We start from the raw sequence: 25,187 nt of genomic DNA, 5'->3' as shown, positions 1-25,187 counted from the left end.
AGGGTCAAGTAGGGGTGAAGCAGGCAGATTTGCACTGGATATGTCATACTCAAAGAAAGCAACAATTGTGACAGTTTCATTGTTAAAAGATAGGCCGCATTTTGTATAAAAACCACAGAAACATTGGCCAGGCAACCAGCTGATCTTTTGGCAGCTCTGTTCATACAGACTATTGTGATATTATCTTTGCAAGCATGTCTTCAACATGCACGGAAGAACATAGGAATGGAGACGAGTGGTGGCACCAGGAGACCACATGGGGAGAACGGCAGGGGCAAGAAAGACAAGTCTAGCGGGTTTTATTTGTCATCACTTTAGTTTATGTTTAATTCCAAGTGTATACATTTTGCATAGTCCACCATTTGCGAAGTGCTATTCGCTAAAAGGTAATCATTCTCCATTACTTTATTGTGGAAATTATTTATTTCTGACAAACCAGTCTGATTTGCCTTGCACAACACTGGTAAAGCCTTCCAGCCTCAATTCTAGGAAGACCAGGATTTTAAAAACTCATTTCCCTATTAACGCTCCTATATAACCTTCGGAAGACCCTCTATTTGGGGGCTAGAGAGCATCTTGTGCAGGTATATTACGGGGTAGGAGTCGCCATACCAAATATCAAGAAATATAACTAGGTCTTCTTCCTTGTGGTAATCAATTAGCAAATCTGCTCCCATGAAGCTGAACCTTTGCTTTGCCTACACAAGCTGCCCATGGTTGAGAGAAACTACCTGCATTTGCTATACAAGAGTGAAGGATTGCATAACCTGTGACATGCGCCCACACAGTTGTCAAGGCCTGCAAGACCACTATAACCTTGACTGTGAGAAAAGGTAAATTAATAATAGAAACACCCTGTAGGTGAAAGATTTTTGAGGGGAGGATTCATGGCAGGAGAGTTAAAAAAAAAAATGTAACACCGTGAGGAAAGTTGGTTTCTAGTGTTCTGTTTATGAGAATGCTTATAAACTTAGTAAATATTTAAGTATCAAAGTTTGACGGATTTTAGAAACAGAAATGTAATTTTGAAAAAATCATTTCTAAGGGACACTACCAGATATTAGCAGTAAAAATCCCTCATTAAGGAGGGTTAATGAAAACTTTCTGTGCTAACCTGAGCGGCGTATGATTTCCACGTACTCATCCCAAAACGTCTGTAAAGCCCTGGAACCAAAGTGTCAACTCAGCCCTAACGAATCTTCGAAGCGCTTTAATACAAGTATAAACTCGAACTGTATTATCAATGCTTTTCTGCTCATTCAACACCCTGTACTGCGCTCTGAAACCTAGACAGAGTCTGCGCTATGATAAACAATAAATGATGCATTCTAGAGCATCAAAGCTGGCACAGCACCAGTTATAGAATTTCTCTCTACCATAACAAAACATAGGCATTCATTGGGAGTGTTTGGCAGTTTGTTTGAGCCGGGGCTGTCATGGATGCTGTAGTTTCTGAGTGTGATGCTGCGCAGGAGCCAAGGACAGGAGTCATGTGCGTCTGCTCTCGATCTTGTCTCCAGCTTTATCTTATTTTATGTTTGATGCAGAGTGGCTCTGTGTATGTGGGTGGCTCTGTGTGTGTGGGTGGCTTTGTATGTGTGGGTGCAAATGCAATAGGTCTCGCATTTGACAGTGTCATGAGCAATGCCAATAGCTCTAACTTTAACAATGCCGAGACCATTGCATTGTAACATGTCAGCTTCTAAGATGATAGGGTTTAAATTATGTAGGTAATGTCGCAAGCATGTCTGTGGTGAATCCCCACGAGGTGTGCCTCTGGTGTTTGGGTTCAGTGCACGACTGCAAGGCCTGCAACAACTGTGCCAAATGAATCCAAAAGCCATCCAAGAATTTGAGGCACACAGTGTCAACACTTTTGCTAGTTGTTGTTCCCAAGAAGGCTCTCTCTCTGAGACACATTCCTCACAGACACATGAGCACCAGTTGCGTTACAGATGGACACATTCATTTTGTTAGGCACAGGGAGATTAATTTTTTTTGCCCAGAATCTAAGGATGTTGATCACCCCTGCTGAGAATCGAACCTGAACTCCTATATGCCTTTCCGCCACTACCTCTCCTGCCCTCAGTTCTGAAAAAGATCATGAACAACCAGGTACAAGTCATCTTAGTGGCTCCGGATTGTGTAGAAGAATTTGGTGCCCAGAACTTCTGGATATGAGCTTCTGTCCTTCAATCAAGCTACTGCTTCAATAAGACCATCTATTGTAGCAGATTTGAAGGATCTTGCAACCAGGCCAGTGCAATCTGCATTTCAACGCGTGGAGGTTGAGCCATGGCAGCTGACATTTTTTAGTCTTCCTTCCAAAGTAGTTGATGTGATCTTGGCAGCCAGGAACATAAACATGAAACTGGTGTATGCCTGAAACTGAGACAAGTTTGTGGTGTGTTGCAGCACCCGCCAGGCGGACCCGTTGAAAGCCAAACTGTTGGATGTTTTGTTGTCATTTTATCTTTGGTCCAGCAAGGACTTATAGAGGGCACTGTTAAATGTTACTTATCTGCTTGTGGACTTTTTTCATTTGCTGGACTGGTCATCCTTATACAAATCAATGGTTATGATGAGGTTTCCGAAAGGTTTGCAACATATATTCCCACAAAAATACTCTGTGATGCCACACGGTGACCTAAAATTGGTTATCATGTCCCAAATGTGTATCCTTTTTGAGCCAAAACACAGTTGTTTATTACTCCTCTTAACCTGTCTTGTTGTGATAAATGCAGCGCTTTGGTGAATGAGCTTCAGGGTCTCTTTGGGTCTAGCTGCCTTATAACATATTTTCAGGGCAAACTGGTGTTAAGAACTCGAGCTGCATTCCTGCCAAAAGTAGTCACGCCTTTCTAAGTCAGACAAGCCATAATTCTTACAACATTCTTTGGTCTGCCTCATCTCTCAAAAAACAGAATAGAGAGACAATTGCTTGGCCCTCAAAAGAGCGCTGAACTTTTACACTGATCTTACCAAAGGCCACTGGGTGGACGAGCAGATCTTTGTAGGGTTCTCTGGAACAAAAAATGACAAGGCAGTGCAGATGTGGACCATATAATGATAGATATTACTCTGTATTAATATCTGCTGTACTTTGGCTACAAAGCAGCTCCCAGAAGTTCTGAGAGCCCATTCCATCAGAGCCAAAGCTACTACCACTGTGTAAGCAACTGGAGTGCCTGCCCTCGATATCTATTAGGTTGCTAAATGGGCATTTGTGCACATGTTTGGGAAGCCCTACTGCCTCAACAGTCAGGTCCATTGGGATTAGCATTGTACCGTTTCGGTCCTGCAGGAATTTTTGATCTGAGTCATTCTACGGACCAACCACCTTGAGAGATACTGCTTTAGTATCTTTTCACAAGGTGAGGAATCTGCAATTAGAAGGTTCCATCTGAAAAACATTTTTTTTTTTTTTTTTACAGAGTTTTTTATAGCGCAAACTTGACCAGAAGGTATCGGGTATCAGAGCACTTTAAACGAGCACCAGTTGCGTTACATGAGGACACCTTCATTTTTGTTAGGCACGGGGAGTTTAAGTGATTTACCCAGAATCACAGGATGTTGTGCGTCCTTGCCGAAATTGGAGGTTGACCGCCCTAGCCGTTAGGCCAACTCCTCTCCCCCAGTATCACTCTTTTTGTTGGATACTTTAACTGTCTATTCGCCACCTCACTCCCAACTCCTGATTCTGTGGAATGGTCTCTTTGTCGATCTAAAAAAGGTCCCAATTTTGGAATCTACACACTGATCTTTCCAATTTACTTATAGATTCTATACTCGAGGGAGCAGCAAGCTTATGAAAGAAACTGAAGTTGGCAGCATGGTTGGTGCTTATATGTGGCTCCACTTGTTACTTCTGAAGCGGAAGGAGGTTGGCGCGGAGCCACACTGCGCCATCCACCAGTGCGGATGAGCACTACTTTTTTATTTTCCAAATCTATTTGGGCACACAGGATATTCACAAGGTGATAAATCTGCTGTTAGAGTATCGACCAGAAAGAGAGTTACCAAAGCTAAGAAACATGTTCGACAGCCATAAGACAGACTTTCTTTCCACAGAATACCTTGCATTTCTTGGTCAGAGGCAAGGGAACTACATCATCCTACTCCTGAGGCTACAAACTCAATTCAACTGGTGTTGGGCTTTAGCTCCAGGAAGGGAATGCTAACCAACAAATGATCCAAGAAGTATTGAACAGATGAAACTCCGGAGTACATTGGCAGACAAAGGACAGTCAAATATAAATTGTAGAACTATAAAGGTCATAGAAAAGGCACATGTTGTGCAAAGTACTGTTCGCTAATAAGGTAAGTTCAACAGAATGATGAAGAAAATTTCAACATGTAGAATTCTGGACAGGTATTGTAAACAGATCATTTCCTTCAAAAAATCAAAACACATGTAGGTAACATGATCGCGACATGCTTACGTCTATTACTTAGTCTTCCATCTACTCTAAGCTGCTGTATTTTACTACCACCTACTTTGTGACCAGAAGCCTAAAGTGTTTAAAAGGACCATGCGATCATTTTATTGCAGGATGCCGGTCCTTCAGTGCATGACTAGCCAAAGCATTCAAGGTTCAGAAGAACATTTCAATAGTTGATCCTAACAATAACAAATGAGCAGATTTTGGCTGCTCTGGGAGATGCTATTATCCTTCCTGTTCGATCTTGTGCGAGTATGCTATGATTTCTTCTTAGGTGGATTTCCTCTATGAAGTATATAGTATGATTTTCTCCACATTCTAATATCGGCAAAACATCACAAGGGACTATGTTTTTCATTCCAGACAGTGATTATTCCTTTGTGTTATATTATACTTTGAACGTTTAACCTTTGCTATAGCTCAATTCTATGTTCACCTTCGCTCAAGCATAGCACCAAGCACAAATACCTAGACTGTACTGATTTGCACACCAACAGATGTATGGAGCAAAAGAACTAAGTGAGAACACAACTTCTACAAGTCACTTTGGCCAAGAAAACCACTGTTTCCTAATGGAAAATGTTCAATCTAACCTCCAACTAGATGAAAACATAATGCGAAAGTGACATTTCAGCACTGCAATGAACATTGTTTTTTCCTAACCGAGCAGAAACACATTATAACATCTCAGAGAATTTATAGACAAACATGGCACTAGCACCAAATTGGTCTTCAACCTTGCGTTCTCACAACTGCTGCTCCCTAAGTTCTTGCTAAAAAGACCTTTCAGGATGGTATTAATTTACAACCAATCACTACCCTCTCACTATATAAATATTTCTTTAATTACATATCAGTCTCTCTTTGTCTACAACTGTATATCCGCCCACTTTAAAGATTATTTGTCTCTCATTCCAATATGCTCCTCTGTAAAATTATAATGTCTCTGAAACCTCACTTTTTTTTTTACTTCATTTAGTTCACTTCATTTATGATATTTGGAGCATGTTCACATAAAAGAGTAACTTTACACCTATTATGTTTCTAAAATTGCTCTTTTCATAGGATCCACAAAACCCCGCTCCAGTGCATATCAATGTAAGTAAATTATCTTTTTTTGTCCACATAGAAAAAGTAATTCTATCCGTTAAAATTATTTTGCCTACTTCCTCAGCCCGCAAAAATTATAAGCATGTTTAGCTGTTTTTCTTACTGATCAGGGTTTAATCCATTGTTCTTTTGTTCACTATGCCACCCCATTTTGAACGTCATAGATTCCGCCCTGGAGCAGCGAAAGGAGCAGGTAAGAGTTCTCTCCCGTGCCGGTTGGGGAAATGTGTATTTTGGGCCCCTCAAGGGAAAACACATATTTCCCCCAAAAATATAAAACAAATGTAGGTGGGCGTCAGCCCCGACGACACGTGTCGACCCCAATTAGGGCTAATTTTTCTAATAAATGTATGTTTTTCCTGTGGGGGTGATTTCGCCCACCTCCCCACACAGGGGAAAACACAACATAAATTAATTTAAAAAGCCACACAGTACATATTTGTTTAGAAGAGGAAAGTAGGAGATTTTATTAGAAAAATAATCAAAAATGTTCCAAAAGTTACTAGAGATGTGGCGACGTATTTGTACGCAGTGGAAGACCCTGAACAAAGGTTGACTGGCCATCTTTTAGTTGTTTTTTTCTGTTTTTGGTTGCTATACTGATGATAATGAGGTGTCATCTTTGCCTAGGCAGAATTATAATGTTTTCAAATCATAAAATAATGACACAATACTATCACAAATGTACTGCAAATTGCAGCATAATTTGCCATTTCTTGCTGACATAATTTATTTATCGTGTTCAATGACTCAGTGCTGTCCAACTGCATGAATCCAGTTGGATTTCACAAGAAGCATGCCTGCGTACAAAGTTGCACAGGCTACAATGTGAATGTGTGCTTCTTCACATCATAGGTTGATTTGTGGCTCCTGGAAATTAGTTTTATAGGGGCACAGGCCCAGCAGCACCCCCAACAATAAAGTTCTGAATAACCCATGACAAACATATGCTGTGATATTGGGTATGTGGCAAGGTGAATTTATACTGTGTCTTTTTTGGTGTCTTTGAAAAACCTGTAGATTCAGGAAACAGATAAGTAATTTTGTGTTTATTTACTATTGCACAAATCTCACACATGGATTTAGAAGAATACTTCTGCCGTCTACATAAGAAGGATGGTTTTAGGCAGTCAGCAGAGATGGCATCTCAGTGGATGACTTCTGCTCAGGCCGTAACGCTGAGTTATGGAGGACAGCTCTGGGGGAAAGCCACCACTCTGACTGCATATCATGTGACGGCATGACACAATGCTAAGTTGCGCTTTTCCTGAGTAATCCATTTCCCTCAATGGTACCATCTAAGGAACCAAACGGCCCATTTTGCATTGTTGGCTTTGTCAAGGAATACTCTTGTATGCGTAGGTGAGACCACTTTCTCCACACAATACTAAGGTGTACTTCTCCTGAAAAATGTGTTTACCCCACAAGAACTCTCCAACTAACCGAGCGGCATGGTATACATTGTAGACTCTGTCTTGAAGCATTCTTGCACCTATTGTGTACAGGATGCCTTATTGAAGGTCCCAAGATTCCACAGTTTCTAGCAAACTTTAGTCAGACAAAGTTTGTTCTGATGAGACCCGAAAATTAACTACAGATGGAAATGTTGACATCCGCTTCCTAAGTTGCTTTCAAAACATTTACTGATTCTCCGGGAGAAACAATACATGAACAAACAGGATCTCCACTTATGTTTGTTTGATATAAAATCCTATGCAACCTTGGGATCTGTTCGGTGTGTTGTTCTATGTTGTTGTATGTATATTTGTTCACTGTCTGAGCAATGAGTCGGCTGCACTAATTTGGATACATAGCCAAATGGGTATTGCCCTTATACTAAAAATGTGAAAATCTTCCTCGTACAAAATATTATGTCCTGTACCCTTTCTAGTTGAAAATAGTTTTTATTGAGGTTTTTGACTTTTGTGGGAGGGTCAGATTACATCATGCCTTGTGTGATAAAAGAAGAATAGAAATAGTTAGCCATCAATGCACAACAATGAGAAAATGATCCAACAGGTAGGTGGATACTTATGATGAGCAGGTATAGATTAATAAACATAGGGAAACAGGCAAGTTTCGCAGGGTGTGCCACATTGTATGACAAGTTATGAGTTCCATAACGTACATCTGCGTGGTGTCAATTACTTTAGGATAAAAACTGAAGCATTCCAGGTGCTCCGTGGGAATGAATGTGGTTGAGAAGTGAGAAGAGAAGCCACTAACAAGGTAAGCAGGGAAGCTGGGGAAAGTGAAATAAAAGAGGTAATGAAGGGAAGGGTCACATGCGAGGTTCAATGTGAGCATAAAGTAGAAAGGAGGGGAACATGGGCTAGGGACACAAGGGGCTGGCAGCATTGGAGGTGTTGGTTATATGAGCACTCAGGCTCACTCTCCCAAGAACAGTGGCGGGGCGAAGGGGATAGCCGTTGTGCCAACACAGTGACTCTGTACTCTTTCCCAACAACATTGATTATGATACAAGTTACTAATTAAGTTTTCACACATTCAAAGCAAAAGTAGAAGTGTTGGTGAATGATTCCCACAGGAAATTTGTTTGGCTTATTACTTTAGGGAATTCAGGCAGTATTCCCCAACATGTTTGACTTCGTTTCAAAGGTAGATATGGTCACTCGGTTTGAGAAATGCGGGCCTCAGAGGCATTCTAATGACATCCCTAACTTACTTCACCAACTGGAAGGTGTTGGATTTAGCAGAGTGAATGTGCTAAAGGCACAGAAAAGATACGTTTTCTTGAACTTCAAATAGCTAGCGACAGAAAGTATTAGTATAGGTTCACTTGGCAAGTATACAGGATAAGTCGTGACTTTGATGAGGACAGAGACATGAACGGATAAGAAAAGCTTAGGCTAGGTGTGCTTTCACAGGGATATTGCATAGGTAGACGGGCAGATAGTAAAGATAGTACAGAAACACATGCCATCACTTCATCTTCACTTATGTTATGTTAAAATAGATTTATAGAGCGCACAGCTACTCAATAGTGTATCCCGGCGTTGAGACAGAAAAAAACAGATGCAAGGGCAGAAAGAGAGCAAAACACAAAAAAGGTGAACGGTTATATTGCTTGTTGGAACAACCAGGTTTTCAATTGTTTCCTGAACGCAAGCAGGTTAGCGACTTGCCTAAGTGGAAGAGGCAGCTTGTTCCAAAGTCCAGCCATTTGCACTTGGAAAGAGCGGCCGCCTTTGCAGGCTCTGAGATACTTTGGGGTGACCATAAGATGTTGATGTGCAGATCTAAGAGATCTGCCAGGTACGTAAAATGAGACTCTTCTGCGGATGTACTTCGCTCCCATGCCGTGCAGAGCCTTGAAAGCCAGGACCAGAGCTTTGAAGCGCATTCTGCTACGGGCAGGCAGCCAGTGCAGATTCTTTAGATGGTGGGAAGTCCGGTCTCTGGGACCAAGACTCAAAACAGCCCTGGCTGTCGCGTTCTGCACCACCTGCAGTCTGTTGAGTAAAAACTCTGGGAGGCCCAGATAAAGGACGTTAGCATAGTCCAATCTGGAGATGATGAGGGCCTGAACGACTGTTCTTCTGTGCGGGGTCTGTAGTAAAAATAAAAACCTCCGGAGCATCTTCAAGAGACCGCAGCAAGTCCCAGCTGCCGACTGAACCTGAGGTACCATAGAGAGGGCGTCATCCATTTTTACTCCCAGGTTCTTTACAGTCCTGACTGCAGCCTGTGGGGGAGACATGTCTTGGGGCCACCATTGCTTTCAGGCATCCAACGGGGGGGAGCCGAAGAAGTTGATTTCAGACTTGCCTGTGTTACACTTGCGGGTTCAAACCCATTGGCGCCGCACTCGCCCCCATACTGAATTACTACCTCACTCAACTAAGACGATGACTCCAAACCATACAGAACGCAACAAGCACACACACTGCACCTCAATCAGCTTCACTGACTCCCCATCCACAGATCTTTTCAAACTCCTGAAACATACATTCAAAGCCTTACGCAGCACTAGTCCAGCATATCTCGATACTGTCTCAGATTTCAGAAACATTCCACACACTTTTGCTCAACCGGAACCGTACTCTAACACTTTCAATGCATATGCAGCACCAGAACAAAGGGGAGGGACTTCTCCTAATTGGCTCCAAAAGGCTGGAATGATGACCTTCTACCTATATGCGAAGTCTCTAAAATTAGTGGATTCTGCACAAAGCTGAACTCTTGGCTCTTCGACTAGGTTAATCCACAGATCAACCCTGACTGCTCTTGCATCTGCAACAGCATACCCTCTCGGATGATATTGCAGAGAGCTCTGCTCCCAACGCTACACGTGTGGGTAAAATGTTTGTGCTGCTTGCAATGTCCATCCTCCAGCAGACCTTAGTATATGTTCAGTTAACGGATTAACAAGTGCATTACCATCACAGCACTGCACATAACAGTGAACGTGACATATGCTACGTTCTCACTGACTACCATGAGTCAAAAACGCTTATGGCGTGGTCCTTAGGGAACTTAGGCATTCCACAGCATATTTGCCTTAGTTTCAAAGGGAGATATTCTCACTCGCTGCGAGCAACGTAGGCCTCGGCAAGCATTCTCGGACACCTCCAACTTGCACCCAAACAGTAAGGAGTTGGATTAACCACAGTGAGTGCACTAAAGACACATGTAACACATGTCTTCCTGTGCCTCATGTGGCCATCAGAGAGCCATTAGTAAAGGTTCACTAGGCATACGTTCGGTTATTTTCAGAATGGAGGCGGTTACTTGACAGGTGGTAAGAATGTAGTCAAACTATTTATTTTTTTGTGAAGGCTGTGGATGCACGAAATGCCAACATGCCTGGACATATGTGTTTGCAAAGGATTGTTTGTGGTGTATTTGTGTGCAACCTGGTTGAGAAGTTGTTTTGAATAGGGCATATGAATGGGATGGGCCCTTGCATGGCTGTGGTGTTTTGTTGTGAGTGCACTGATCTGTTGGATTGAGCCTGTGGCTGGTGGTATGAAAGTGTTGTGTGTGGTGAGAGAATGGTGCATGAATGGACCATAAAGTGGTTGGTGTCTTGAAGTGGCTTAATGGCTCACCTTCAGTAGTCTTGGTTTCAATAGTCAGATACTTTAGTAAGTATTTGTACTTTGAAGTTAGCATTTCTGGAGGTGCTGAGTAGAAGTGGTGGATTAATTAAAAAATGATACCAGATTTATATATGTGGCGATAAGGATACTCCACCAAAATGCGGTTGTAGTGTCCTTACCATGAAGATAATGGTCTGCTCATCCAAAATATATATATACGGACAGATCATTGGTGTAACCATGGGGAAGACTACTCCATCTCTGGCATGGCTGTCCCCTCTCATGTCCCGACTGATTAAGGGCCATCTGCCCCATCAAAACCATGGTAGTAAGTGGCAGTGAAAACTGTCTAATACCCCGCTTGCTATGGGAGATAACTCCCAAGGTGAGAGGGGCATACATTTTTTTTGCCAAAAAGAAAATCCGGCTTCAGGATTTTGTTTTTGAAAATTTAAAAAAACACTGATGGGGGGCACAATCATGTTGATGTTTTTTTTTTGTAAAATATATTTATTGATTAACCTTGTACAATACTTCCGGAATACCTCAATCAGGACCTTCCCAATACATAGCAGTACTCTAAGATACAATACTCCTTGTACACTCAAGTCTTTTCGTGGTCTATGGAATAGAGCCATTGTCGTCCTAACACATTGTAACAGCCTGCAACATACCACCCACTAACTGTACCATCGTCTTTTCATAGCAAAGCGGCACATAACAATGCTTATATCAGTAAGTCCACTCGGAAGTTCCATTTCGCAAGCAAAGAAAAGTACGCAGTATCCTAAAACCTACCCCTTGTTAACTTCTCTCCTCCCTCTTACCCCCCCTTCCCATAACTCCCCTGGCATGACTTGTTGAGTGAATACATCATAAGGTCTTCAGTTTTGCTCATACTTGCATCTTCCACAGTTGTAAGGTGCACTTCAAACTTCCCCAGCTCAGGACTACTAACAAGCTGAGCAGAGCAACCATCCATTCACCCCAGAGTCATTCTAACCAGGCCCAGAGGAGGGTATGTTGTGCGGGTCGCTAAGCTCCGATCCTACCTCACTATCAGATTCCATGGGTTTCAGAAGCTCTGCTAAAGCCCTCCAGGCCCGGGCCGAGTCCATTGCCTTATCGCTATGAGCGCGGGTAGCCGCCTGCAATCTAAGAACCGTTTCACATTCCGCCCACCGAATGAATTCTGCCCTCCATTTCTGCAATCTCGGTCCTCGCTGCGCCTTCCAATTAATTGTAATCTCTCGCTTGGCCAGTAGCAACCCCAGATCTATAAATTTACTAGTTATTTTAGTCTTCGAGGTGTGGGGAAACCAGTGCAGCAAGCAAGGGGCAATACCAAATTCAATCTCCCTGTCCGTGATCTCACACAGTAAGGACCAAATTTCCTGCCAATAGCCCCCTATCCGAGGACAACTCCACAGCATGTGGCGAAAGTCAGTCCCCCTCGGCCTGACACCTAGAACAACTCGCCGTAAGCGTGTGAAAATACTGTTGGATTTTAACAGGGGTAAGGTAAGCCCTGTGCAATATGAACAGTTGGATCTGCTGGAATCGGGCATTTCTAAAACATTTCCATGGCCTCTCCAACACCTCAGCCCATATTTTATCAGGTATTGCGCCCTCAATATCCTCCTCCCATTGCTGCTTCAACCGATCAAGGGGGACCAACCTTTCACAGGTCATCCGACGGTATAAACACGTGACCGCTTTGATGGCGCCAGCCGCCAGTACCACGTATTGGCAGGCCATGGATGTTCCAGGCTGAGACAACCCTCCCCTCCACCGTCGCTGAATAGCCGACACCAGCGCCGCATGCAGCAGGTAGTCCCCGCGAGGGAGATCGTACCGGTCGCGGAGAGTCTCGTAGGGCAACAGTACATTGTCTTCATAGAGATCCCCCACAGTCATCAGTCCAGAATCATTCCACCGCGCCAGCGCCGACCAGTTGTGTAACTGAGCGGCTAAGTAGTAGGTCTCCAAATCCGGGACTGCTAACCCCCCCTCCCCCTGTGGTCTCATCAGCGTGTGCAAGGCCACCCTACGCCTGCCAGCAAGCCACAAGAACCCCGTTGTCATCTGCTGGAGTCTCTTAAATGTCGCCGCAGGGATCCACACCGGAAGCGTCCAGAAATAATATAGCAAGCGGGGAAGTGCCACCATCTTGAGGAGCGCCACTCTCCCCGACAAGGACAACGGCAACGTCTTCCAAAAGTCCATACTGCCCTGGAGACCCCTTATCGCCCTACCGATATTCCCGTCCACCAAGTCTTTTTGGTCGTGGTAGATTTGCGTCCCCAGATAGGACATGCAGGTGTAGGCCCACCGTACTCCCTCTGCGCTGCGAGGCCCCTCCGCCCTCTTGGAAGTGGGGAAAAGCCCCGACTTGGACCAATTCACTTTCAGTCCCGCCAAGTCTTCCATACTTTGAAGCAGACGCTTGGCTCCCTTCAACTCCCCTTTAGTATCAGCTAAGAACAAGAGGAGATCATCCGCATACAGAGCTATAAAATGAGTGTCGCCATGTACCTGAAGGCCCCTGAACCAACTCCCCGTTCGAGCCTGAGCCGCCAGCGGCTCTATGGCCAACGCAAACAGTAGCGGGGATAGAGGACACCCCTGTCGCGTCCCCCTACCCACCGCACAGGGAGATGATATTATACCCCCTGATTTAGTTCTGGCCGTAGTGTCCTTATACAACAGCGACGTCCAAGCCACAAAACGTTCCCCCAACCCGAAAGCCCGCAGAACCCGGAATAGATATGGCCACTCCAGGCTATCAAAGGCCTTTTCTATGTCAACCGAAAATATGGCAGCGTCGCGCGATACATACGTATCAGCCTCCAATACACGTATCAGCCGGCGAACATTACCCGCCGTGGTCCGCTTGGGGATAAACCCCGCCTGGTCCGCATGAACCAGCCGGGTCATGTACGGCAAAAGTCGAGAGGCCAAAATTCGACTCAATATCTTATAATCAGTGGTAAGCATAGACAACGGCCGATAAGCAGCGACATCGGTGAGGGCCTTCCCAGGCTTCAATAACGGGATTATGAGCGCCTCACGCGTCGTGGCAGGGAGCCGGCCCAGCTTCCACGCCTCATTGTAAAGAGTCACCAACCGAGGGGCCAACAGCTCAACGTAAGATGCATAGAACTCGATCGGTAAACCGTCCACCCCCGGCGTCTTCCGCCGCGCCATGTGTTTGATGGCTCCTCGCACTTCCCCCAGCGTGATCTCATGGCCCAACACATCCGCGTCCACTCTGTCTAAGGTCGGCATGTCCCCCCCAGCTAAGAATTCCCCCAATTGGCCCTCGTCTAATTCCACTCTGCTGGAGTACAGGTCCTCATAATAGCCAGCAAAAAGGCGATTAATGCCCTGTTGGGTGTAGCACACCCCCTCGATTGGGTCGTCTATCGCCAATATAGGGGACGCCTGACGTAAGGGGTCCGCAAGCCAGGCCAATAACGTACCAGATTTATCGCGCTCAGCATGGGTGCGCACCAAATGCTTCTTATAATCATAGCATCGTAATTGCTCAACCCCCACCGCCACAGCCTCCCGGGCCTCCAGTACCTCTCCCTGTCCCTCTGGGTGTTCCGGGCGAACACGCTCCAATTCACGTAGGCGTTGGTCCGCTGTCTCTATATCCTGAAGAAGAGCTTTCCGGACCCCTAACTTTTTGAGCTATACATAGCCCCCGTACTACCACTTTAAACGCGTCCCATTCTACAGCCAGTGAGGAAGCGGAACCAGCATTCTCTCGGAAGTACTGATCCACCCCTTCCCCAATTGCCCCTTGAAAGACCGGATCCTCCAGCACCTCCGGATTCAGTCGCCACGTCGGAATCGCCGAACGCTGTTGGACCCAACACAACCGCAGCAATAGCGGGTTATGATCTGATATCTTTCTGGTCAAGTATTCACTATGTTGAACCGCCACATGCAAGTCAGGGGAGCACAGGATCGCATCTATCCGAACATGCAACTCATGGAGCAGAGAGAAAAAGGAATAGTCCCTGTCACCTGGGTGGTGCTCCCTCCATATGTCAACCAACCCCCATCGCGCTTGCCATGTCCCTCGAGCCCTAGCTACCCCCACAGATGGCGCTGTCAGGAGCGGGGGATGAGATCTATCCATGGCAACGTCCGTCACTGAGTTGAAGTCACCCCCGAGCACAATTGGACCAACCAACCAAGAAGCCAATCTACGGGACAATAAAGTAAAAAAGGCCTGCTGTTCAGTGTTCGGGGCATAAACACTGGCCAACGTGACATCCCTCCCGTCCAGGCGACCTTGCACCACTACATAGCGCCCCTCTGGGTCTACAAGTTACAATCATGTTGATGTTGCAGTGCGTTAAATGTAAAAAGGCGCTGACACAAACCGCCGTGAACGCGGCTCCTGTCAATGCTTTTTGACTGCCAGCTTGGCTATCATTCCTAAATTTGGGGAGCAGAGTAGTCTCAGCATGGCAGACATTAAGCCCTCCAACAGGGTGACATAGTTTTCTCTGTCAGCCAAGTTGTAAATATGGTCTTACTAAGAACTCCTTGTTTTGGGGGTTTTTTTTTGCAATCTTAACACCCTTTGGTGTCCAGTTTGTTGTCACTTGCATTGATTCTGTTCACTTTCCCATATTCCTTGTAAGCGCATACATGGATAACATTACTCATTTATTTACAATTTGTGTTGGACATTTCTGTAATCTGTTGAGATCCACAAATTGATAACCAACCTGTGTTCCCACGTCTCCACATAAAAACTGAACCCAATATTTGTGGGTGTTCCTAGTGCCCACGATTAGAAAATACTAAAAACACAATATAGACACATCACATTTATGCAGTGAAAATGGCAATTTTTTTGTTGCAATGTGGGTAGCTAAGGATTTTGGGCCCTAGCTCAGCCCGCACCTAGGGAAAACGGCACATGGGAGTCCAGGGGTGCTGACTTGCGTGGCTGTGACCAAGTAATGTAACCCAGAAGCCCTTGCAAATGTCAAACTTTGGTAAGAAACACACATTTTCCTCAGATTTCAGTATCGGTGCGAGCAGCTACAGATTTCCTACCACTCTGAGTTCCCACACGGCTCCTGATAAAAACGCTGCCCCACTTGTGTGGCTGGGCCTATTGTCCGCTACAGGAAAGTCTCAAACCAAGGTCAATGGAAGCCCTCGCCAGGGTACTCCCATTGACCTTGATTTGATTTGTTTCTATTGCAGGCTCTAAAGCCAGCCACACAAGTTCATCAGGGTTTTTAATGGCATACGTGGGGTAATGCTGGGTGGTAAGAATTTTGCTGATTCCTGTTGATTTCAGAAGTTTTAATCACAGAAATGTAAGGAAAATACATAGTTTCAGGCAAAGTTTGAGGTTTGCTGAGTATTGTGGGAAAAGAAACTATGTGGGATCCATGCAAAGCACGCTACCGTGGACTCCCCTGCTTGTCTAGTTTTCCGAAAATGTCTGCGGTTCTTAGGCTTGCATGGGTGGCGCCACAACATGGGCCCAATACAGCAGCAACCCCTAGTCCTTATTTATTTAAAATGTTTTATATAGCGCGAACAAGACCCTGCAGGGTATCAGAGCGCTTCACAATAATGGAAGGGAAGAACAAGGTAAAGGGGAACGATGTAGAGGGAGTAAGATAGGATAACATAATGAACTAATAAAAATGGACAAGAATGCGCACAAACATTACTTAGTACGGTAAGGTAGACAATCCTGGGTATTACATTTGTTAGGCCAATAAAATTCCTTATCTTTCAATATAGCGCTTTATGGCCTTTTGTGTTGTTGTCTTCTGTCCCACCCACACCAGTGGGGTACCATTCTTATCGGGAGGCATGTGGGAACTCAAGGTGGTAGGAAATTTGCGGCTTCCCAAATATTCTGGAAGTTTCCCTCACAGAAATGTGGGGAACATTTGTGTTTCTTACCAAAGTTTGACATTTGCAAAGGCGTCTGCATAAAATTACCGGGTGAGAGCCACCCAAGTCACACTCCCCCGTTTGTCTGGTTTTAAAAAATCTTCATGTTTGCTGGGTTTGCCTAGGTGCAGGCTGAGCTACGGACCAAAGTTTACAGCTACCTACTTTGCAAATAAGGGTCAGTTTTGAGTGGAAAAATGTGATGCATCCATGTTGCAATTTTGCTCATTTCCTTCTCAGGTACTAGGTCTACACACAGAAGTGAGGTACCATTTTATCATAGTTTATTGTGTTTGTAAGTAGGCCATTGTAACAAAACGTTACAGATGAAAACGTTGCCAGAAAGGGGTGTTTTTTTCCTGAATTTGGAATTGTGTCTACTTTTCAGAGATCTATCCTAGCTTTCCTGGATTACCCATGAGTTTTACACCAGTTTCCACCACAAACTGTTAAGTTGAGAGCACAACTTTAAAAAAAAAAAATTGTCTACCTCTTTGAAAAATGGCAAGACTGTGGTAAAAACAAATTGTTTTTATTCAGTTGAGCATGTTCGTGAAAGCTGGAAAGATGGTGACTTTTGCACAGCTAACGGTTCATTGATGTAATTTTTAGGGAAAAAAACAGACACTTTTCCGGAGCACATGTAGCTATACTTTGCTTATTTTCTTGGTTACCTTCAGGGGAATCCTCAAACTCCGGGTGCCTTTAGTTAACCCTGGATGTTGGAGAAAAAGGACACCATTTTGGCGTAAAAAAAGTTATGGAGCCCTAAGCATGAACTACACCAAATTGCCCAAAGAGTGCTCCGCACGGGGGTCGGGAGGTCCAGGTTCAAGCCCCAGCGGTTAAGGGTTTAAAGTAGCCCAGTAGCCTTTTCTTTTCTTCTGGTAGTTTATTATTTAAAGTGTCCAAGTTCTGTCCCTTGGGGTCAGAAGATGCTAGTTCAATTGTAGGTTGGTCAGTGCATGGATAGGTACACAGCTGATTCCAATCACACAGCTAAAGGGAGGGTGCTAGTGTGAAGCAGAAAGTAGTCTAACCTGAAGTCAGCATCATATTTACAAAATAGGAAAAAGTATTCCCAATCTGTGGGATGCAGGATTAGCCATGAATTAACAAATGAGTGGTCTGACTTTAGATCCTAGAGCAAGCCTGTATCTGCACAGTTTTGCTTTAGAGATCCATTAGCTCATTAGTTGCACATGGCCAAGGAAGTTTACTCAGTATTGGGGTCCTAAATTGACCAGATTTCCAGAAAGTGTCTTTGGAATTGTCTTTTCATTGTAATTTTGGCAAATACATAGATGCCATCAGGGCCTGACTAAGTTATAAAAAATGCCAAAGAAAGGTTCTTATGGATTAAAATGTTGACTTCTTTCTTCCAGTAGCATTGGGTTTTGGATGTAGTTGAAAGTTCCGTAGTGGCAGTATCTGATACAGTGTTAAGTTTGCCCACCCAATCTTGTTTCAGTTTATCTGCTTCCACCAGTGATCTGCGAGACTTATATCAGGATTCTTTGATGTGAGATGAAAGTACTTTTTCCATTTAACAAAACTTGGAAGTCCGTTCAAATTAAGGAACCATAGGGAGTGGGTGCTAGCTGTGGACCTCATCGGGATGCAAGCACTAATATAGTGATGGTGGTAAGATGTCCTAGTATTAGGTGTGAGGCTGCTACCTAGTTTATGTAATGAAATAAGGAAAATATAATCCTTAATTATGTTCAATGAGCTATGTAGGGACCACAGAGCACTAGATAATAGTACCTTTATAAGGGGAAAATTCCTTCAAAAAGTTAATGGTCTGCCTTGCGGTTTAAGAATATATGGATCTGTAGGTGTTCTGCTTTTCAATGATGAGCATAATGAGAGTAGGGAATGTAGTACAAGACTGAAGCATCTTCAAGGGGTTCTTTGTGCATACGGTGGGTGGTTGTGAACGGATATCAGCCCTTGAGGAGGATCTAGATTTTTCTCTATCTCACAGAGGGGTATATTCTTGGGAGAAATCTTTTGGTGTTTATGACTCATCTGGAGGGGGCCAACTTCTGCCTTAGAGCTTTCCAGTGCAGACTGAAGAAGAGTTACAATTAAGTTGTTTTCACTACATGGGGTTGGCAATACCTTCATCGGGAATGACCTATGGATTCCAGAAGAGGTCCATGGCAGTTGGTGTATGACTGTTGTCTGAAGTATTTTCCTCCTCCCCCATCACCAACTTCAGTAGCTAAGAACCTTGGAGTTGCGATTGTCAAAAAGCTCTCAGATCCTTTCTGTAATTGCCACCTGTTTGCTTGCTGCGGTTAATTTGTAAATATCTGGATCTCCTTCCTCTAACAGCCCACAGGAGAGATGTCCACATGTTAACTCTCCAGTTAGAATATGGGAACATATGGTACTTGGTTATTTCCAATAAATGGATCAAAAGCCTGCCAACAGTACAAAATACTGCAGCATGCCTCATTATGGGCAGTAACAGACAGGAATCTGTTACCAGACATCTGCATGAATTACACTGGCCCCGTATCAGGAAAAGGGTCCTCTTCAAGGCACTATTTGTTTTGCACTGGGTTGTCTACAAACAGGGTTCACAGTATTTTACAAACAGGATCCATCATTAGCATCCATCCTGCCTCTAAGGGTCCTTGTCGGTGCTTTGACTTAGAATGCCACATTTTGGGAAAAATCTGATTTGAGGGCCATACTTTCTCACTGCTGGCTTGCAAGGAATACAATTTGCTGCCTCATCGTCTGAAGATCATCTTCCAGGTATTTCCACTTAGGAAGGCACTAAAGATCATCTCTTTGCCTCGGCATGGGATGATGTCACAACGTGAAATCTGCATGTTTTTAGTGCTGGGTGCTTTCTAAATCCTCTCATTCATTTAAGTTTACGAGTGCCCTCAAATTCCCATGTTGTCCCCTTGATCGTTACTGGCATCATTGCTGGGTCCAGAAGGCCTTATCGAATACTCCTTTGTGTTAGTTTTGGATAAGAGCAAGGAATTTTCTCTGGAGCACACTATCATAGCAGAAGTTGGCAGCAAAAGATAATCTAGACTCCGTGCAAGTTGAGGGGCCATTATGGCAAGCAGTTTGGAGAATGGGCCTTGTACGTCGGAGAAGGCCCATTATGATACGTTTTGAAGTGCTCCTGTCTAGGGTTTTTCTAGATCCAAGTTGTGCATCTTTTGAAATTCAAGAGGTTGGCGAAAGTCGACTTCAAGTAGCTTACTTGAAAAGGTCGCTAAAAACACAACATATCTTCTCTACCCAATTCACGAAGGCTGTACGGGCGAACAATGTCCCTCCTGTTTCTATCTTCCATGTCTGTGGCCTTTGCTGATAACTGCCATACATCTGTGCCTCATTCTGGTGTCACGTCAACCTTTCTTTCCAAGGCCTCAATGCGTTTCCCTGATTTACTAAGTTGGGTCTGAAGTGGGACAGCGTCGTGGGTATGTACTTCCGTTCTCAGGTTATTTCCGTTGATGAGAATTCTAGCATAATTACAGAAGCTTTAATGTCTTTAAGTTTGTTTATGACGGTATGAAGTGTTATCAAGGTTACGTCTGGATCTGGAGATGTCTGACTTGGTTTCTTTTTGCGAACTCTAAACTCAGCGAAAGAGAGCTTATTAGATGCCTTGTCTTTCTCCATTTATGTGGTCATAATTTAGATAAAAATTATGAGGTCTCACTTAATTGTCTCAGTCCTGCAAAGCACCACGCATCAGGAATTAGACTAATGCATTTCAGGGTGGTGCTCCGCACCACAGAACTGAAATGCATTCTCACAAATTATAGGCATAGCGCCTCAGCTGTCAAGCCGTTAGTGCTGCCTATAAAAACTATGCTAAACTAATGCTGGAGTGGCTGGCAGCACGGCGTGGTGTGTGCATGCTGCTCCCGCAGGCTTGGGTGTAGGCTGGCTGAGCTAGAAGCTGGCTGCTACAATGTATCAATATAGAAGATTTCTGCTGCGGCTCTGACTGACGTAATGTCAAAGGTAGTACCCAATGCCTAATACAGAGACACCAGGGTAAGAAGAATTCTGGGGTCAGTGATTGTGACACAGAGCAGGTAGTGGGACGAGCAAGTCTGGCTCTCTAAAGCGCTGGTGGGAGGGACGGTTTCCGACCATGTTCATGGCGGCAGCACCACAAGCCGTCTGAATGGCACGATTTGGGTTGTCTCTCCGGAAGGCAGCAACCCAGAAGAAGCACCACCACAGGGCTCTGCTATCTCACAGGGTTGTGGGTGTGCGCTGCCTTGCGGCTCTCTACAGGGGGGGTCTGTGTAGGCCATAGAATGAAGGGGCAGCACTGCACTGCCTACCCCGAAGAGGGACAGCTAATTCAGGACCTGATTTAGGGTTAGGATAACGATATTTACTGCATCAGGGGGAAGGAGTGAAATACCTAGTCGTCCTTACAAAGTACCCTTCCTCTGACTTTAGAGTTGTCCACTGGCCCAACGGACTAGCTAGTTATTGACAGGAAGCACCATCCTCTCAATGAGTTAAAAGATTGATGACCATCCCCATCAAACAATACGGTTGCCAATCAAACTTTTGTTTTATTTTTATTTCTTACTGACACAATTAGCAAAATGGAATTTTGTTTTTTGACAAAACAAAAACGAATGATCCCTCCCCACACCGTAGGAGAAATCTCCCATTTCAACGAGTTTACTGTCCCTTGTGTCCAGGGTTTCCACTCATCAGGCAGGCAGTCGACTGGCGAAACCTCAGGTGGCTCTTACTCCGTTGGGCTATTGGAGAATGTCTGCAACAGAGGCTGAGTATGCTTTGTTGCTGACATAATTAAGGTCTACCTAACTATAAATGAGATGGGAAGTCATTCAGTTTGGCAGAGAGGGTACCGCTGCTATGGAGTACCCTCTCCGCCAAACTATAAATCTCAAATTCTGCAGCCCACCATTACCTTTTTCCTAAGGGAAATAGAACTGACACGAGTGAGGTATGGGGAATTTCCTTGTTTGCCCGCTTACAAATGGATTGCAATCAACCATCTTCATTATGGAGTTGGGGCCCGTTTACATTCTGGCTCATGGAATATGTGTCTTTGTTCATTGACAGGTAACTAGGTACAGGTGGTTGCCACATACCAGACTTTACAGCCCAGACTTAAAAAAAATCAATTTTCATTTGTCCCATCCCTTAATTTTAGTGTTGACTCTTCTTTTAAAAGTTCAAAGGGGTTAGACTGTTATTGAACTCACTCATTCCAGGCTCAGTCAGATAGCTGTAGCGCTTACGTAAAGCAAGAGACACAAAGTTCTGGCGCCGCTCTACTTTCTCGACCTGCAGAAGAAATACACAAACATTTGGTAGCACATCTTTGCAACTATGTAGTGATAACTTTTCTAGTTACTAAGAGGGTAATTTAAGTTGAGGAAACAATTTACATTAACACAGGACATGTGAACTAATGCCATTGAACATTTGCAACAGACAGTACATAGCACAGCAGTGCTTTAATCTCACCATCATTTGCACGCTTTAAAAGCACATACATAAAAGTGGATGCCCACATTTAGACAAAAAAACAATGGCATGAGTTTTTAACATTCACAAAATGTACTGCAACAACTGTCAATAATCAAAATATGTTCAACATTTAACATTATTTGGCTACAATTGGGAGATGGAAGGAGCCACTACTTACCCGACCTTAACCAACACTGAGGAGTCTAATGATTAACTATTGCACTATCCAGAGAAAAATAAACGAGGAAGTTAAATTTACTGCTGGATTACGTTACTAATCTAGAGCTAAAGGGCTACATTAGAAGATAATGAGGAGTACAATGAGATTCTTTGCAAGAATTTGAATTTCAAGTGCTGCTAGAACATCATCAGCTTTTACCTTGACAAATGGAAAATGAAACAGCTAAAATCTAAATACAATAAATATGTGAATTATTCCACAACAAACTGGGAGCAGAGAATCTTTGCATGGGGGTACGCTGAGCAGCAAACAAACAAGACCTTACTCTCACAATTTATGTGGCTTTCGTGATATTAGCTTGTTTACCTCTATTCTAGCCCGGCAAACAGTGACAAGGGAAGAGCTATGATGGGTACTTGTGCACAGTTCAGGAGGGATGGAAGTCCAGGATCTAATTTCTGTTTAGGAAAAAACCTAAATACTGCAAAATGAATGTCCTGTGGGAAATAGTATTTTGGGTTTTGTTTTGTGCATTTCTTCTGAGCCTCACACTTTTCTCTCTGTACTTCTTTTAATACAGTAACAACAATTGCAAATATGATACATGGCTAGACAGGTTCCACTGCGGATTTAAATTCAAGAATTCTCAGATTTATGATGACCGTTCAAGGAAACTACATTTCTGTTCAATAATGTCTGTAATATTGGATGTATTTAATCAAATACAATACCACAGACCTTTTCATTTACAGTGAGTTACCTACTTTAAAATATGGGGCCAGGCAAAGTACATTCTGGCAGTGCACTATGACACAAGAAACCATTATTTGTGCAAAGTTGTATATATGCAATGGCTATATTGCACCCACTGTATCAATAAACATAAAGAAGAAAATAGCATCTGATATGATTCCCTTATGCAAAATATCTGAGGATCAGTGTTTGTTGATTTAGAATGGTGAACACAGATTATGAAAACACTAAATTCTTATTAGTGTGAATATTTACATATTGAAACTATTTATGATCAGGATACATTACATTTTTCAACAAATCACTGACATCTATTTATAGGTTTTTGACCAAGAACGGAAAAAAATTACCCTCATGCTTTGTTTTTTCAAGAGAAGTGTCTTCTTCAAGCATGACTTGAAGAATTGATTTTATAAGGTACCATTAATTTGTTCATAAAATGTTTAGCTCATCTATGTTATTTCTGATTGTGATAATTAATAAGGCTAGGCTGCAGCACATTTAAAAGCTATAAAGTGACAAAGTGTGCTACAGATTAGGGATGAACATTTTAGTGTCTTCAGAACTAATATTCAACCTCAAACCCTCAATTTAAGAATGAGGTCCTGTGCCAAGACTACTCCTGCTGCAGCTAATAGAAATAATATGCCTAATACAGAAACTTTCAGTGCACATAAATTCAGATTAAGAGCATAAAACATCTAAACTATGGGTGAAATGCAAACAATTCAAAGACTCAGTGGGCATTTCCACTCAGAGACCTATCATATGACTGTGGAAAGACAGGTTAGGGATAAATATAATATAATGAGCGTATTCAAAACCTTCTCTGAGGTTTTCCACACCACATTTCTGTACCTACACTTAGTGGCAAAAGAAATGAAGCTAGTGTGCGCACTGGGTATGAAAAATACTCAAATGTCCCCTTATTTTCAGGATGTGTAGCGGAAAGGAGGTAGCCGTCAGGGGAATAGATCATCATGGTGGAGAAAAAACATGGTGCATGCAAATGCATGTTTGTTCCATACTTATTAATTCAAATTGTCTGCCTGCATGCAATTCTTAGGAGTAAGTTAGTCAGCATGAGAAAAACATGAGAATCAAAACTGTGTATAGCTTATCTCTGTGTACTCCTGAAGATGGTTTTGAAAATTTGTCAGAAATGTGTCACAGGGGTAAACCTAACACGTTTGGATTTCCAACATATTAAAGATTCTATGTGAAGTGGCTAGGCTGACCTAAGAAGGAATATTTAAAATGAGATATTAAGGTATTAGGGCTGAACCTATAGTCACCACTAAAGCTGCTGCTTTCACTATTAGAAAAACACCTTTTCCTTCACACCACATTCGAAAGACACCTACAAATGTGGCTGAAAATTCATGGGCAATGCCACAGCTTTGTTTTATTGAACAACGTATACATTTGCAGCAAAACGTCACCAATGGTTTTAAAAAGGATTATATTACTCTACACTCGAACTGCATACGTTTTTAAAAAAATAGACCGTTGTCATATTACCTCTTCATCTTGATCTGACTCGGTTTCCTTTTGGTCCCAAGATGCAATGCAGAGACAAGGAATATTATAATGGACAGCAGGGAAAAGAATATCAGGATATGAAAACGACTAAGTTGGCAGCACAACATACAAGCTGATTTAGCATGTACAGTGAACAAAGTGAACACAATGGACAGTATTTCAACACAAAACATTACTCACAACCCAATGCCTGTGATCGGGAAGTGGAGCCACATGCCCCCATCATGCACACCATAGGAATCAGACAAAACAACAACAAAAGACTTCTAAACAACTTCTACAGCACTCTACAGGTAAGCAACAGCACACACAAAACACTAGGTCTTGCAGCTATACTAATCTACTATTAGCATAATGATAAACTATTAGTAGCAAGACAAACTGGGAGATATCAATTTGTTGTAACTGTACCTTTTTGTGAGCAGGCAGAGTGATGTTCAAGTTGCAGACTGCAGTTTGTGGCAGGCCTTTTGTAGTCTTTGGTTCTTTCAAAAAGGACAAACGACCGCAGGGTTCCTGGCTATTGTCTCTGACCTACAAAGAATAATTGTGATTGACATTCATAAATAAAGTTATTTTTGCTCCACTAAGATAGATTTATAATACGCTGTTGACCATCACCTAAAAAAAAAGAGGACACAA

The 25,187-nt window shown here is 43.3% G+C and overlaps 1 protein-coding gene across 32 annotated transcripts in view; it reads right to left on the bottom strand.

Annotated features, from left to right (window-relative positions):
- ANK3 (ankyrin 3) overlaps window positions 1–25,187 on the bottom strand; it is a 1,906,984-nt gene that overhangs the window by 185,680 nt on the left and 1,696,117 nt on the right. For 31 of the 32 annotated variants that reach the window (XM_085608804.1, XM_085608807.1, XM_085608799.1 and 28 more), the window contains 3 exons: window positions 24,957–25,079; window positions 24,525–24,551; window positions 21,802–21,883 (listed from right to left, as the gene is read on the bottom strand). In XM_085608804.1, coding sequence (XP_085464930.1) covers window positions 21,802–21,883; window positions 24,525–24,551; window positions 24,957–25,079 — 232 coding nt within the window. The remainder of the gene's footprint in view (window positions 1–21,801; window positions 21,884–24,524; window positions 24,552–24,956; window positions 25,080–25,187) is intronic. The other variant, XM_085608826.1, reaches the window with a different exon arrangement.

The sequence above is a fragment of the Triturus cristatus genome, chromosome 1_2 (genome assembly GCF_964204655.1).
Source record: "Triturus cristatus chromosome 1_2, aTriCri1.1, whole genome shotgun sequence".
In the NCBI taxonomy this organism is placed as follows: Eukaryota; Metazoa; Chordata; class Amphibia; order Caudata; family Salamandridae; genus Triturus; species Triturus cristatus.
The sequence above is the reverse complement of the archived record's forward strand: the minus strand, read 5'-3'. Positions and strand labels throughout refer to the sequence as shown.